This window comes from Aulostomus chinensis, chromosome 19 (genome assembly GCF_037954235.1).
Source record: "Aulostomus chinensis isolate RoL2024-O1b breed Wild chromosome 19, RoL_Achi_v1.0, whole genome shotgun sequence".
Classification (NCBI taxonomy): Eukaryota; Metazoa; Chordata; class Actinopteri; order Syngnathiformes; family Aulostomidae; genus Aulostomus; species Aulostomus chinensis.
Window position 1 is genome coordinate 15,501,583 of NC_141338.1, and position 15,597 is coordinate 15,517,179.

Here is a 15,597-nt window from a genome sequence, read left to right on the forward strand (position 1 = left end):
AGCCTATCTTAATTCAGCTTGCATCACATTAGCCTGGTGACAGTAGCGAGCAGCGGGCCGGTGAAGCCCCGCCCCACTCTTTCATTGTTTAGTTACAGTTATGGTTGGTGTGATATTCTTGGAGGACATAAATAAAAGGCCAAACTGAAATTCTACCAGCATTTGTCACTTAATGAATGTTAGCACCAATATTGATACCCACTTTAGAGGCTACAGTGGGTTTTTCGGTGGAACTGGTCGGGGTTACACTGAGCGAGGACTCGCTGCGGAGAGCCAAGCTTCTTGTGCATAAATCTCCCGAAGTGTCAAACGTACAGCAAAGAGGCTTTAGCTTGCTAATCTGTTAGCCGTAACAAGTGTGGAATGTGCTGATTTCTCAGGGCTGTCTGTTTCTCATCTTATGGTGGAGTTCTTTTTGACCCGAGCACAAAAAAAACAAAAAACAATGTTACTCCAAAAAAAAAAAAAAAAAAAAAAATCAATTCAAAGAAGAAACAGAAACGGAGAGGATTAGTCTGCTGTGTTTTGGGATAGGTCTGGACTTCACTTACTGCAAATTCGTTCTTCTGCTGTTAAACGAACACACGTACGCACACTCATACACACACACTGAGCTAATCTATTTCTGATGGATTGCAATACCAAGGGCAGGTCGTGTTTGTGCCCACTCATCAGCTTGTTAAATCTCAGCTACCAACACCTTCTGCATTTAAACAGTTTATGATAATTAGGTTCCTTACTGTGAAGGAACAGCTCAACTCCTGTTTCATTATTATCATTCAGAATGTTATTAAATGAGGGCAGCACGGTGGTGCAGTGGTCAGCACTGTGGCCTCACAGCAAGAAGGTTCCAGGTCTGAGTCCCGGCTCCATCACAGGGTCTTTCTGTGTGGAGTCTCCATGTTCTCCCTGTTCCTGTGTGGGTTCTCTCTGGTACTCCAGCTTCCTCCCACAGTCCAAAGACATCAAGAGGGGACGAGGCTGATTGATACTCTAAATTGACTGTAGGTGTGACTGTGAGTGTGAATGGTTGTCTGTCTCTATGTGTTGGTCCTGTGATGGACTGGTGACCTGTCCAGGGTGAACCCTGGATAGATGGATGGATGTTATTAAATGCAATCTCACTTAGCATTGCACATCTGTAACAAGTTGTCCTGGTTCTGTGTTCTGATCGAGTTTATGTGCGTATCTATAAATGAGGACATTCGGTTCACGGCCAGTAGTTGACAATTGTGCTGGAAGACAGTGTATATGTCAGTGACACACACATGCCCAGATCAATTTTTTAAAAAAAAAAAAGCAACAACAACAACAACAAATACTCTGAACCAGAAAAGCAGATACAGAATCTTGAAATGAGGAAAAAGGTGAGATAACAAGTCAAGCAGTAGCAGAAACCTTTGAGACCAACACAAGTCTCCGATGTGGTTGATAAACTGGCTGCGAATACTGAGGGAGTTCTGTGCCTGAATGTTTCCATGAATTTTCTGTCGCCTCCTTTTATTTTGAATTTTTGATGGCAGCATATTTTAACGTACCTCATGGGAAATTTGTACGTGACAACACGGCACTCTAATAATCTGATCTGACACTTGAATTCACCTAAACCTGTTTTCCAATGTAGCAAAGACTCAAGAACTGTTCATATGGAGCAGACGTCATCCAGACCAATGCTCCGTGAGTGAGATTGTCTCTTGGTACAGAGTGGTGTAGGAGTCCAAACCCGTTAATGAGTTAGCATTGTTGAACATACACTTCCGGGATATCAATGTATGAAGCAAGATCTGCAGTTCGCGCATCCATATTTGCCACTCTCTGGAATTTTGACGTGCTCATATGTCTTGAAACATCAGCTGCTAACAAGCGGCTAAATGCAAATGCAGAGGTTGTTGCAGAAACGCTGAAGTCACTTATCTGCAGGTTCATAGCCTAACGCTAGCTTTGTATTGCTAACAGATGCGTTGATGCTTCAAAAATCCTGACACTGGCATTCGTCAGTGTGGATGATCACGCAAAACAAAATGAGTAAGACTCATTAACTAGTTTAACAAAGAACTTATTCTTGGTAATGATTCAATTTCAACTGAGTCAACCTGCATATCCTGTTTTTTTTCCACAACGTTTTTTAAATTTATGTACATAACCATGAATACTTTTGTCAGCAGCTGCTCATACCTGCACCTGGACGCACACAAATGTACACAGTGGTCAGTTTTAACAGAATATTCAACACTTTCTGGTCGAAGTTAGAAATAGAACGGGAAAAATAAATTCCTTTACAGAAGTGGTCCATCTCCGTTGAGACAAATGCACCATCCAGTATACTGGCCAACCAGGTGAGGCTGATGGGTCCGTCATTATTTCCATAACAAGTGGACATGAATATGAATGTTTTTCTGGTTTTGGAATCAGAACCTTGGGTGTTCTCTAGTGGCTGAATGGTTCTTGAGTATTGGTTAACGCTTTCCTGGACAATCATTCGAAGTTTATCGTCCTCCCAGGAGCGTGTGGTGGTGGAGAACTCAGACTGGCTGGCAGTGGTTCCATACTGGGCAACATGGCCCTACCAGTTGCTCCTGTTACCACGACAACATGTCCTCAGACTCAACGACCTGACCGCAGAGGAGAGGGAGGGTGAGTGTGTGCGACTGTTGATAGTCAGCAATAGAGCAGAGTGGGCAGGTGTGTGTGTGTGTGTGTGTGTGTGTGTGTGTGTGTGAAAGACTCCATTATAAACACCTTAGTAACTTTCTTTCCTTTAATTTTTTTTTTTTACTGCTCTATCACACTATGAGCACTAAGATGTAATCCAGAGAGTTAAACCTAAATATAATAATTATTTGTATCATCCACCAGTAGTTATAAGTTCATAACTGTCGTTTCAAGGAATACATGAACTGATATTGGGCAGTCATGGATTGTTCTACTTTTACCATTCACCTGGCTGAACAAGTTATAATGATTTTTGTGGATGAAAAACATGTATTTTTAAAGCTTTGGGCAAATAATGATTTATTAATCACAGCCAATAATCAGTTCTCTTTTGAGTCCAAGAAAGATTCTTCTTCTTGTCTTTTTGTTTCATTTTCTACCTTCCTGGTCTGTCTGATTTATTAATCATATTTTCAGGCGTTCTTTTATATTTTATCGCCTCCCCCCTTAAGAACACAAAAAAGTTTAATCTTCTTTTCATCGTACGTTCTTTGGAGTTGTATATTCCCAATTCCCATTTAGTGAAGCTGTTATTTATTTCCTCCATTTTCACTCTGATATGGCTGCTTCCCTTCCCTCTTGCCGTTCAGAACAAACAAGCCCCGCTCTGTTTTGACTCACCTCATCTCACCCTCTCTGTTTACCAGGCCTGGCTGACATTATGAAGCGACTGCTGACCAAGTATGACAATCTCTTTGAAGTGTCCTTTCCCTACTCCATGGGATGGCACGGTAAGACTCAGGGAGGGGTGGTGTAATTATTTTAACCTGCCTCAGTCGTTCTCTGTGGAGTGACGGAAGGGATTAAACAATTTAAAATGCATGATGACGCTACAAACTTCTCCCATTTCGTGCCACTTAGAAGCTCCAGTGTAGTCTGATGGCGGTGAGAAAGCTCGTCTGGAAGCGTAATCCTGAAATATATGACGAACTGAAAGGCTTCTGATAGAGAAAATTAAACAGGACCAAAAAGGAAGGCAGAGATGCTTTAAAATGCTGTCACGCCAGAAGCCAAAGTCCTGGGTGAGCACCCCAGGGACTACACTAAATCCCCCCTCCGCGTCTCCATATGTCGCCTTTACTGACATCGCATCATTTCTGTTCTTACACTGCGAGCAACGCCACTCTCACTCCTCTTCTTCCTATTTACGCATCTTCACACACTTTCCTTTTTTATTCCTTTTTTTGTTGTTGTTTATACACCAATGTGAGAAGAGTGTTTGACACAGAAGGAATCGTGGTTAAAAGATGAGCCCGCTCATCATCAATATGTGGATACAAATTTGGCTTTTTTTTTTTTTTTTTTTTTTTTTTAATGCTGGAGCTTTTTTTGACCAGCTATCACTCCAACATGGTAGTGGGACTCTCGATAGATTACCTCAAGTATACTATACAAAATATAATGTTTTCTATTGTGAAAACATCTAAGTCCAGGGTACCAATGCTTATTTCTTTTCCTCTATATCAAAGATGTGACATTGGTGCACTTTTATATATCCCGTGATATTTGATGCTCTTATAGAATAAACAAGATTTGTTCAAGCTGAACAGAAACAAGATTTGGATTTAGATATTGTCACCTGGAGGGGATGTAAAATTGATTTAGCTGCAGTTTTTAACAACTAAAATGTATTTTTCAACCAAGAAAATTTTGCATGGTTATATCCAATTTGTGAGGGCTTAAATATGCAGTGGAAAAATACAAACAAGGGAAGAAGAAGTCTGGGACATGAAGGTACTTCATTTTCAGTTAGAAGTCAGTCAGAATGCCTTACGTGGTAGTCAGAAGGCCTAAGGGGGCACCAGAATGCATGAGGTGACAGTTACAGTGCTTGAGATGACAGTCACAGTGCCTGAGATGACAGTCACAGTGCTTGAGATGACAGTTACAGTGCCTGAGATGACAGTCACAGTGCTTGAGATGACAGACAAGAGTCTAAATAGCTTTGATGATTTCTGTTTGTACAGTATGCGTGTGTACATGTGGCGATCAAAGGAATCAGAGATCAATGAAGACAGTCCTCGGGCTCTGAAAAGAAATCAGATCATGGCAGGAAGGTTTTGTGATGTCACACAACCCATGGCCCCTCCCCTCAAACAACAGGCACTGCACTGGTGCTACAGAATCCACAAAACATCAATGTTTTCATCCCACCAGACAAGATGTGGGTATGAATCTTGTTTCTGGCTAGCCTGCTGGACTCAGCTGGGCAGCTCTGAAGAAACAGCTTGCACAAACATACAAAAGAGTGAAAGCTTTGTACTGAGAGGTGTTTACCTCCCACACAGCTGCTCCTCTTGTGAATCCAAAGCTCAACACAGGCTTCACTTGATATTTATCTGCGCTCAAACACAGCGTGGGGCATGTCCCGGTGCTAGGGGTTGTCCAGGAAACACCTCGCCGTGGGTTGACAGCGGAACAAAGGTTAGCAGAGTGCAGCCATGCGGTGAGTGATATGTGACGGAGAGGAGAGCTGTGCCGTGGTGGCTGGACCTTCAGAGGCTACGGGTTCAGTCCCTGCAGTCACTTCTCCCTGCTGTGGTGTTGTAGAAGGACACTTCACCGCAGTGCATCTAGAAAAAAGAATAACCAGTTATTGGCTGTAACTCTGCTTTACCAAGGCAAAGATGATGAGCAAAGATCAAGAAAAATACACATTCAAAGGGAAAACCTACTCAACCAACTGCATTAAAAAAACAACAACAAATAAGAAGAATAAATCGCCACAGACTCAGATCGCTTCTGAAATGCTGATCTGTTTAAAATTGTTGCTGCTGTGCTTTTCAGCATTTTTTCCTTCTAGTGTTTCATCATCTTTTACCCCTCAAGTTCTTTGAATGATGTTTTCTTTGTCATCCGCCTAATATGTCTCGGGCCACTGACTCTTAGTTTGCACTTTCGGCCAGATTCAGAGATACTGAATGTTTAACGTTTCCCATTTGACTGGAATCGTTCCATTTTGTGTGTTTTTCATCTTTTTTTTTTGGGATAGAATTCCAACTGTGTCTTTAATTGGAGGTGAATAATGGTGTTATTTTAAGATCATCAGGGGAATTGAGGGGAGGGATTGTAATTGCAGGAACTAACATAGTGTCTGTCACACATACTGCACACACACGGCTGTGTTTCAAGGCCATTATATAAACCGGAGGCTCACCACTATTTCCTTGAAAATAACCTCAGTTCCAGCAAAACCTACTCCCAAACCTTAAATTGCCACTGTTTCCTTTATGGAGACCGGTCCACAAAGGGAGCCGAGTCCCTCATTTACGTCCCCAGAACACAAACCTGGCTCACATAATGAGTTGAGTTATCTCCCCATCTGTGTTTATGCTTTATTTTACATCATTTAGCTGCCTGCTTTTATTTAGCGCGAGGCTTATTAGTGGAAGTGCGTAGAGGGAGAAGTGGTTGGACCGTGGAGAAGTCACCTGGGAAATCATAGATTAGATAAAGCTTGCAGCTTTTTTTTTTCCTTCAGGAGGAAAACACGCAGCATTAAACAGGCAGGTTTTACAGGCTGGGTGAAGGACTAGTACTCAGAAGTACAGTCGTTCAGGCATGAATCAAATACATAAGCTCATCCTGGATGTATGGAAAAAGTAATAAATCAGTGCAATAGATGGATTCATGAAGTGTCTCTGAATGTGAGGAGTTTTTGCAGTTGCTCTTCTGTTTGGAGTCACCTTGCCAATGTCGGTGCCATTGAACACAGCAGTTAAGTGCAAGGGACAGTTTGTCGAGGAAGCCACGCTGTTCCGTCGCTGACCATTGAGAACATGGGAACAAGCTGTGTTGAGATGCTCTCGCCACCTCCAAAAATAATAGCAATAAAGGTTAAAGGAACATTAAGAACTCGTAGACGTAGGTACCCTTCTGTCCGCTGTGCTGCATTAGTGAGACCAGCTGCCTGCTTGTTAGCTTAGCACAATGAATGGTAGAAGATGGGAAGTGTTAGCATACCTCTGTCAAACGTCACCAAAAAATACTTTTCTCCCAAAAATGGATAGCATCACATTTGTTATGAAATAACCGCTCAAAATTGTCATTGAAACGTAAGAATCGGACACATCATCGTAACCGCTTGCCTGACGCCATCGCTGAGTGTAGTGATCAGATCTTAACACCCATGTTGGAACTCCCGCCAACAAAACAAGACATTTGGTTACAACTAGAAGAGCAGCTGCTGCTCCTAATCATGGCTGACTTGGTAAGAGAGGATGAGGATGAGGACTCGTGGATAAATCAAGAACCGGAACCTGATCTGTTTGATGACTTTTGATGGAAATATGCTAACACTTCCCATTCACTGCCATTAATTGTGCTAAGCTAAAAAGCAGTAAACAGGTCAGTGAGGGTCTTTGCTCCCTAAAGCAAAACAGTGAAGGGCGTCTGTCTTCTTGTCTGGCTCTGGGGAGCATGGACAATAAGTTTATCTTCTGACAAAAAAAGGTATTTTCCCTTTGTGATATTTTGAAACGTTTGGTGAATACAATTAAAAATTTTGGTTCTTGTTCAACCTGAAACGCACAGCACTGCCATGGCAACCTTCCTCACTCCCTTCTACATAATCCATCCATCCATTCATCTGTTTTCTCCTGCTTATCCCGTTAAGGTTCACGGGGGGGGGGGGGGGGGGGCTGGGCTGGAGCCTATCCCAGCGGCCTTCAGGTGAGAGGCGGGGTTCACCCTGGACAGGTCACCAGTCCATCACAGGACCAACACACAGAGACAGACAACCACTGCACCACCGTGCCGCCCCCTTCTACATAATATTTATGCTAATTCTACTCTATGCACACTGTGTTATCGTTACACACAGAGAATACAGTAAAACACATAAAGACAATTTTAAAAGTCGCTAATGGTCCACTAATAGGAGCAACCATTTCTAATCATTCCTTATCTGGACTCCGCAGTCTCCTCTTTGTTCCTTTCCTAACCATTCGTTTCCTTTATGTTGGCCTCCTGTCGTCTCTTTCTGACTATTCAGGCTGATAAGACCCAGATAATACCTCCAGAGATTTATTTTTAACCTTCTTTTTTGTTTTTGAAGGGAGATAAGCTCATTTCCCCTCTCACCTCATTGCCCTCCACTAAGATCAGAAAGCAGAACAGGCCATAAACAAGGTCATTAAATCTTAAGAACGGTCACTCATCGCTGAAAATATATTTTGGTGATGTCTCTTTTGTTGGACATTATCCACAGACGTATAATGCCATTTATGATGCAGCTTTCGGCAATAAAAATTGGCAACTTAAAGGTGGGAACTTTTTTAAAAGCTTTGCACAACAAATAGGCAAAAAAAAAAAACATCAGGGGAGAAGAAGGAACGATCAAGCATTCATTATTTCTTGTTTGGCTGTTAATCAACTGTTTTGCATTTAGCCAGACGTTTCTCTTAATTGTTACAGGCAATTAATGGACGCCATTTTCCCATTGTGATATAAAACAATATTTTCTCCCAAATAAAGAAAATTATCATGATGTAATTACATTTATTCCATTTGCAAGATTATTGATTTGGAGCCAACAAAGTCAACACTGGCTCTTCTTAATTTGCCTTGTTAGCTTACTTATTTGGAGGGGATCGGGATGGGGGGGTGGGGACTTAATGAGCATAGGGTCTTGCTCATGCTGTGTGGATGGCAGCGAGATAAATGAGCTGGTTGAGTCCCGGTGATGCGTATTCTTAATTAGACTTCAGTGTTTGGTTTTGCTATCGTTTGGTTTGTTTGTGTGCTGCTGAAACGGAGGAAAGAAAAGAAGGCAGAGCACCCATGGAGAGAGGAACTGTCTGCACAAATTAATGGCGGTTGTTATTTTGACGGGAAGAGGAAGGGTGTCACCCGCAAACCTAAATTACAATTGTTGGTAAAATTTTAAAACATCCCTTTTATCGGCGTCACTTACATGAATGTACAATCTGGTCTCACCTAAGATCTTTTAACTCTCCAGAAAAAGAAAACAACATGAGCAGTGATTTACTGAACAATATTAATAATAACAACAGTGACGTGTTTTCGCTTTTCCGTATTGACGGGTCCATTCCAGAGGTCAAGCTGGAGAATAACATGATGATGAATAACTCTGATCCCTCTGTCAGATGAAGGCTTATTGACATACAAGAATTAGTAAAAACAATCCCTCCTGTCTGACCTTCTCCCTTCACTCAGGAGCCCCGACTGGCCCCCATTCAAAGGAAGACCAGTCCCACTGGCAGCTGCACGCTCACTACTACCCTCCTCTGCTGCGCTCGGCTACAGTGAAGAAGTTCATGGTGGGTTACGAGATGCTGGCGCAGGAGCAGAGAGACCTCACCCCTGAACAGGTGCGTGATAGGACACGCACACCTGGTTGGTTGGGGTTACTGTTTATGATTCCAGCACTGCGGTCAGTGACCGGGGGGGGGTCACAAACTGATCATACAGCAGTTTAAGAGATTACAGTTACAGATAAGAAGCCAGACTTTTCACACAGAAACCATCAGAGGGCCAAGAACAAATTCTGACAATATTTCAGGATGTTGATTATGAAATTGGGATGGAAAAAAAAGAAAAGTGAAATAGTAATGCATAGTTGTCGTTTTTCCCTTTGGGGTTAGCTTGCCAAATTAAGTTTCTGAAATTGATGGTATGTTTGGAAAATGGACTTTATATATTATGTACAAACTTTTTGATATTTTGTCCTACATTGTTTTAAATAATGAATTATGCCAGAAGTATACATAAAAGAAAAAAGAAAGGGATTTAAAAAGAAACAGCTACATTACCTGTTAGCTTTTCAAACTATTTCAGATTGGTGATTTTGTTTGGAAATGGATTTGACAGAGCTAGTATTGACCACTCCAATAGTTTTTAAATGCATTTTATAGGGTTTAAACATGTAATTTCCATCCTATTTTCAGATAAATATTCTGCTTTACCAATGAAGTTTCCCTTGGCCCACTAGAGGGCGCCAGCTGCCGAGAAACACAGAAATCAACGGGACTAACGGATTCACTCTCGATATCTGAATCTGTCTTTATACTGTTGCTGTGTTGTTAGGCCGCTGAGAGGCTACGGAATCTACCGGAAGAGCACTATAAGAACCGAGGGAACCAGGAAAAATAAGGATGAAGAGTAAAGGAAGATGGAAGAAAGCAAAAGTGAATGGGACGAATAAATGCGAACCAGTGTGATCCATTTCTCGGCATACAAGGCTCCTTTCTGGAATAACTAAATGTGCTGTAAACCCTGTTTGATCCTTTCGATCCCCGACGTCACAAGCTGGAAACCAGTAGGAACTTGCGCAGATGTTATTACGCGAACACACACCGCCGACCTGATAGTGAAGATAACAAAGGGAGATAATTTTGGTCCACAATTTCAACTTTCTTTGCTTCATTAATATAACAACACAAACATGGCCAAATTCATTCATTTATTTGTCTCATGGAACAAATTATTCAATCATTTGATTGCGATTTTAAAAAAGTCACCAAAAAAAAGAGAAAATAAAATAATGTAGCATGATTAATAATGAGCTACGCCAATAACCACCAGAGCTCTCACCATGAAGAGTGAAATCAGGAGTCATGACAGAAAAATGGAATAACAGAAATAAATCATGGACCCGTTCTTTTAGACGAGCAAGGGAGGAGACACTTACAGAAATTTGCAGGTCTAAAAAAAAAATTCCAAGTCTTGAGTGAAATCTTAACGCGGTGATCTCTGCATCAGGGGCTCCTCCTCGGCTCATTCAATAGCGTTTCACTGCTGTCGATTGAAGAGTCGCTCTTTCCGTACTCAAACCAAGCTCCACGTGCGTTTTTCTCCCTGCCGCATACAGTTTGCACTTTGTGTCAAAAGGTCTCACACACACACACACACACAAACACACACACACACACACACACACACACAGTCACGTTCGAAAGATCATCTGATAATCAAACACATACAAAGTATCGCACCTTAATTGAACATCATAAAAACTCTTATTAATCACACACTTCTTAATTAAACATCATAAAATGGCTTATTAATCACAAACTTCTTGATTAAACATCATGAAGATACTTCCTAATCGTACAGCTTGCCAGCATTTCCCTTCGAAAGATTATTTTGTTGAATTCCACCTTGAAAAGACACGTATGGCCTGACTCTGTATTTTGTTATGGTCTCAGTACCCACACCCGGTGGGGTTCCTCCTCAGAGGGTTTCCTACCGCCATCATGATCCCGCTGGGTTGAGGCTGGTTACCTGGTTACACCACCCCCATCCCACCCACCCATTTTTCTGAGAGACAATTAAAAAAAGATTATTTATCCTGGTTGTCCCTCATGTCTGAATAAACTTTGTTTGTTGTTTGGTTGTGTTGGAAAGCTTTCAACCACAAAGCATGTCTCCCATCAACACAACTGGACGGCTTTGTTTTCTCTGAACGTTTTCAAATGGAACATCACTCATGAATTCATTATTTTTCAAAGGAATGAGAGGAGACATCCATTTGTTTTTGTCACGACAAAAAAAATGAAGGCAATCCATTATGAGGGCATTAAAAGGGCTTAGCTACATTAGCATAACATTACATTTTCTCCTTTATATTTTCTTTTATCCAAAGATGAGCTGTTTTATTAACTTGATTTGTAATGAGGCACTCCGTTAGCTCACCCACTGGGATTTGTTCTCCAGGTATTGACCGTAATCAGCTTCACAAATGTGAGAATATGTTTGTTGTTTGATTTTATATGGAAGTAGATCATGACTTGAGTCATTTAGATCAACAGACTGGAGTTCTTTGTTCTCCATCAAGACTGACAGGCTTGGAAGATGTTGATAATGATGCTGGTTAATGACTGAAATACCACGAGAGCATCGGCCTGAAGTGGTCAGTTGATGAATGAATGAGGGACTGACCACAGAGACGCACCGCAGACGTTACTGACGTGTCTCAGCACAGCAGAGAGACCAATTGGCTGCACTGCAGACGCGTGAGAACGTCTACATTTACCTTCACACACTCTAACCCTAAATACTTGCACATTTAGGCTGAAAGAACTGATGGGATGTTGACAGTGGTGTTGTCCATATTTGCTGAATTCAGCCACAACTAAAACTCTAGCATTCTTTTCCTCCGCACAATCACCTCGTCATCTGTCAGTTCACCAGAATAACAGGGATTTCGTGATTCAGATGAGATTTGCAGGGGTTCCACGTGGGTGCGTACCCATTAAGTCCACTCTGAGGAATTCATTTGGAGTAATTTGAATTACTAGTATTTATTGTACATCAGCTGCTTCGCGACATGTGCATGAGTGGTAATTCCTGATGAGATGTAGCTAAAAGTTTCATGTGGATTATTAAATTTATGTCATCCACTAGCTGTTTGACATAGCTGGTTTTAAAAGGGGCCAAACATTTTCCTTTTCTTCATTTCTGAATAACAAGTATTAACCCTTCACATGTTAAATGAGTTGCGCTCTCACCATAGCAACAGAAGATGGCAATGTTGCTTAAATAGTAAGCATTTGTATTGAGGCAGACAATCTCTTATGTGTTATCTCCCTATTTCATGTTGTCATTTGAATCAACAGCTTTTCTATATAGTTGTGAAGCTTGTAGGTCAGGGTCGGCTACAGATTACCTGCCTTAAATCACACGCAGCTGCTCAATATTCAAGTCAAGGACATTTGAATGACAGGCTGCAATCTATATTCAGGCATTCCAAACATGCAAACACGGGAATATTGACTTGCAAGATTAACCGTTTGTTTTTGGGTTAAGACTGAGATTTAGGGTCAGAATTGGTTTAGGTTTCATGTAAAAGTCATGACAGCTGCAAGAAAGTTGAGGAGCTTTCAAAGATGAGAAACACAAACCTTCTTTTTCTTCATTATTGTCCTCAAAGCTTTGGTCTTTAGTGGTTCTAAAAGTAAGATAATGAAGATAAAACGATGATTGTGTCGCTATTTATTTCACATTTGTTTGATGGAGGATTGGGAAGGGAGTGTGGTCAAACCATATGGTCTTATTTCAAATTCTTTTATCCATTGGAAGAATATTTAAATTATTACAAACTGGAAAAATACGTGAGAGGATGAATATATTTGTAGAGAATATACTTAGCAAGACTTCTTTTTTTGCAGTTCCTACCATTCAAGGCTCAACCTTGGCGCACTTGTAGTTTAATATGCGAAATACAAGAACTTTTCTTTTTATTGCTTGTACTTCTACTCATCTTCTCATTATTTATTGAGTATTTAATGGTTTCTTAATGCCCATGAGTCTCTCGGCCAAGGAGTGGGAGGGGACACACGTAGAAATAGCAAAACCAAGGATTACACAATGAAAAGCAACAGAAAGTCTTCGATGACTAAATATGTTGATATGATACAGATGAACACACAAATGTGGCAGTTATTGTTAACTAAAAAGCTTGTTATTCATCTATATTTAATGGAAAACGACAATTTCATGGACAGTACACTTAGTGGCCATCATTTTAAGAGCCAGACAAATGACTAGCAGCCTTCTCGTTTCTCTGTGTGCATGACAGAGCTTCGGTTCCCCAGTGGGCAGTTGACCGCTAGTTAGCTTAGCTGCAATGAACGCTAGCAGTGGGGCAGCAGAGAAAGCTGTCTCACAGGTCATCAAATACACTTTAAGTAGGTTTGTTTTTAATATTCATGGTTAAAAAAAAATTCTTGAAAATTATGGGATGCTGTTATTTTATCAGTTGCATAAGTGGAACTACGCCGCCTCCCATCCTGCATCCTACAGTTCCACAGCTTCAGATTGATCGGGATCCATATGCTGGTTTGTCCAAATGTTTTCCTCCTCATCCTCTCCTCCAAAGTCTGCTATGATAAGTAGAAGCATCTCGTCATCACCAAATGTCTAATACTTGACCTTAGTAACGATTAACATGAGGGTCACGGAGTGCTTTGTGAAACTGAACTTCAGTATTGGTTTCCCAAATAAGGAAATACAGGAAGTTGAAAAGAATATGTTGGAAATTGGATCCATCCCAAAAACAGAACCATATGAGAGTTGCACCAGAGATGGGTTTCCAAGAAGGCTGCATGTACTCTTGCATTTTTTGGTTTACTTATGTTGCAGTACCATAATATAATGTATTCCTCTCATAAAAATTACAGATCCATCCTTGTAATTTTATAACATGTCACATGGAATTACGATCTTACTCTCAAAGTCTTAATAATAATTTAATTTCCCCATTACAACGTCATTCTTGTCAAATAATGTATTTTTTCTTCATAAAATTACAGCTTTGTTCTCAAAGTTTTACTGTTTTTTCCTTCCTAAGTGTGGCCTTAATATTCCGTCTTATCAGCCTGCTTGTCTGGCACTAAATTGGTGGGCAATAAGCATATTTCCTGAAAAGTTGCCATATTTCTTTAACAACTTTTTCTTCACCAGTCTTCATCACATCTTCTTTCTGTATTTTTGGTGGGTCTGAATCTCCAGTGGGTAAATGTGAGTGTACTTGCAGTGGCACATACGCAATGACACACACCGCTTTAATTATTTATATGGCTGATAGTGAAACTCAATCTCGGTCCCTTTATAAATATTAATATTGATTCCAGGTTTTGTTAAAATATACATTTGAACAGAGAAAATATGCAGGCATACTTTATAGAGCGAGAGGGCGCGGATGTCAGGGAGACAGTGTTGCGTACTGTCCGTTTTATGTACTGCAACAGACCTCATTCATTCAGGTCAATATTTATTCAGTCCTCCAGGCTCAGCGTGGATCCTCTTCTCATCTATTTCATCACTCCGTTGAGACACTGTGTGCTTTTGTGTGTATTCAAGATATTTATTTCTCTTCACAAGCATTGAAGAATGAGACTGTGTGTGTGTGCTTGTGTCTAACATCCCCATGTATCTCCTCGCAGGAAGAAGATAGTTTGTCTTTTCCTGCACGGTTCAAGTCGAGAATAGCTAACAATGTCAAACGTGCTTTGAGAAATCAGATCAGAATTTGAAGTTATTAAGGCAGCAGAATTACTTTGTAATCATAACAAGAGGTGTTGTGAAAAATAAGTAATTTCTTTTGTTTTTACTCATCAAAACCTCAAAAGAATGAACTGGTGAGTTGTTCAAATGTCTTGGAGATAAATACAAATCTTCCAATTTGCACTCTTTGATATTTGTTTGCGACGCCATTTCACCCATACCCTTGACTTGAGGAAAGTCCTTCTAGGCAAGTCTCGCAGCTCGCCAGCCACCATAACACCTCCAGGCAGTTATTTCAATCTATGACACCTATCTAAATTAATTGGGAGAGAAACTCCACTTTTAATGATCACCAGAACATTAAAACTCCATAACAGTAGTATAATTCAATTCAATTAGAAAAACATTTAAAAAGTTTTGTGACTTTGCACAATAATAAAGTTTTAGATAATATTTATTTCCCACCAGCATCATGCAGGTTAAAATTTAATTTGAGTGCAGCTAAATGGTTTCTCCCAACTGTTATTAATATGACTAACTCACTTGTTTCCGCTCTGCTGTAAATGTACAAGGATATAAATTGCATGTATTATTCATCACATATGATTGGCTGTTTAGACATAGAGACGGGATGTGTTAACTGACCCTCATTGGCATTACACGTCAGTCTTCAGAAGTGGTGTTGGGTGTGTCCAAACCACGGTAACACAATTATCAGGCCTACTTATCCATAGGCTTTTCAGAGAAACGGCTGAAAAGTGATGGACATTATTTTGTTTTCAGGGAAATGACTTGTTTGTCATTCATAATTTGAACCACTTGGTCCGATAACCTTTTGAAAGTCTAGAAGAATGTATCATTTTATCAGCATCAAAGCTAAACACACCCATTCGGTCTCCTAACACACAGTGCAGGAGC

At 40.7% G+C, this 15,597-nt stretch overlaps 1 protein-coding gene across 2 annotated transcripts in view; it reads left to right on the plus strand.

Moving 5' to 3' along the window:
• The window catches only part of galt (galactose-1-phosphate uridylyltransferase), a 31,787-nt gene extending 17,651 nt beyond the window's left edge, over positions 1–14,136 (plus strand). The window contains exons 8-11 of one of the 2 annotated variants that reach the window (XM_086187478.1): positions 2,502–2,634; positions 3,360–3,443; positions 8,890–9,044; positions 9,760–14,136. In XM_086187478.1, coding sequence (XP_086043604.1) covers positions 2,502–2,634; positions 3,360–3,443; positions 8,890–9,044; positions 9,760–9,825 — 438 coding nt within the window. In that variant the 3' untranslated portion in view covers positions 9,826–14,136. Of the gene's footprint in view, positions 1–2,501; positions 2,635–3,359; positions 3,444–8,889; positions 9,045–9,620; positions 9,712–9,759 lie in introns of those variants that run through there. The other variant, XM_086187479.1, reaches the window with a different exon arrangement.
• Positions 14,137–15,597: the final 1,461 nt, after the last annotated feature.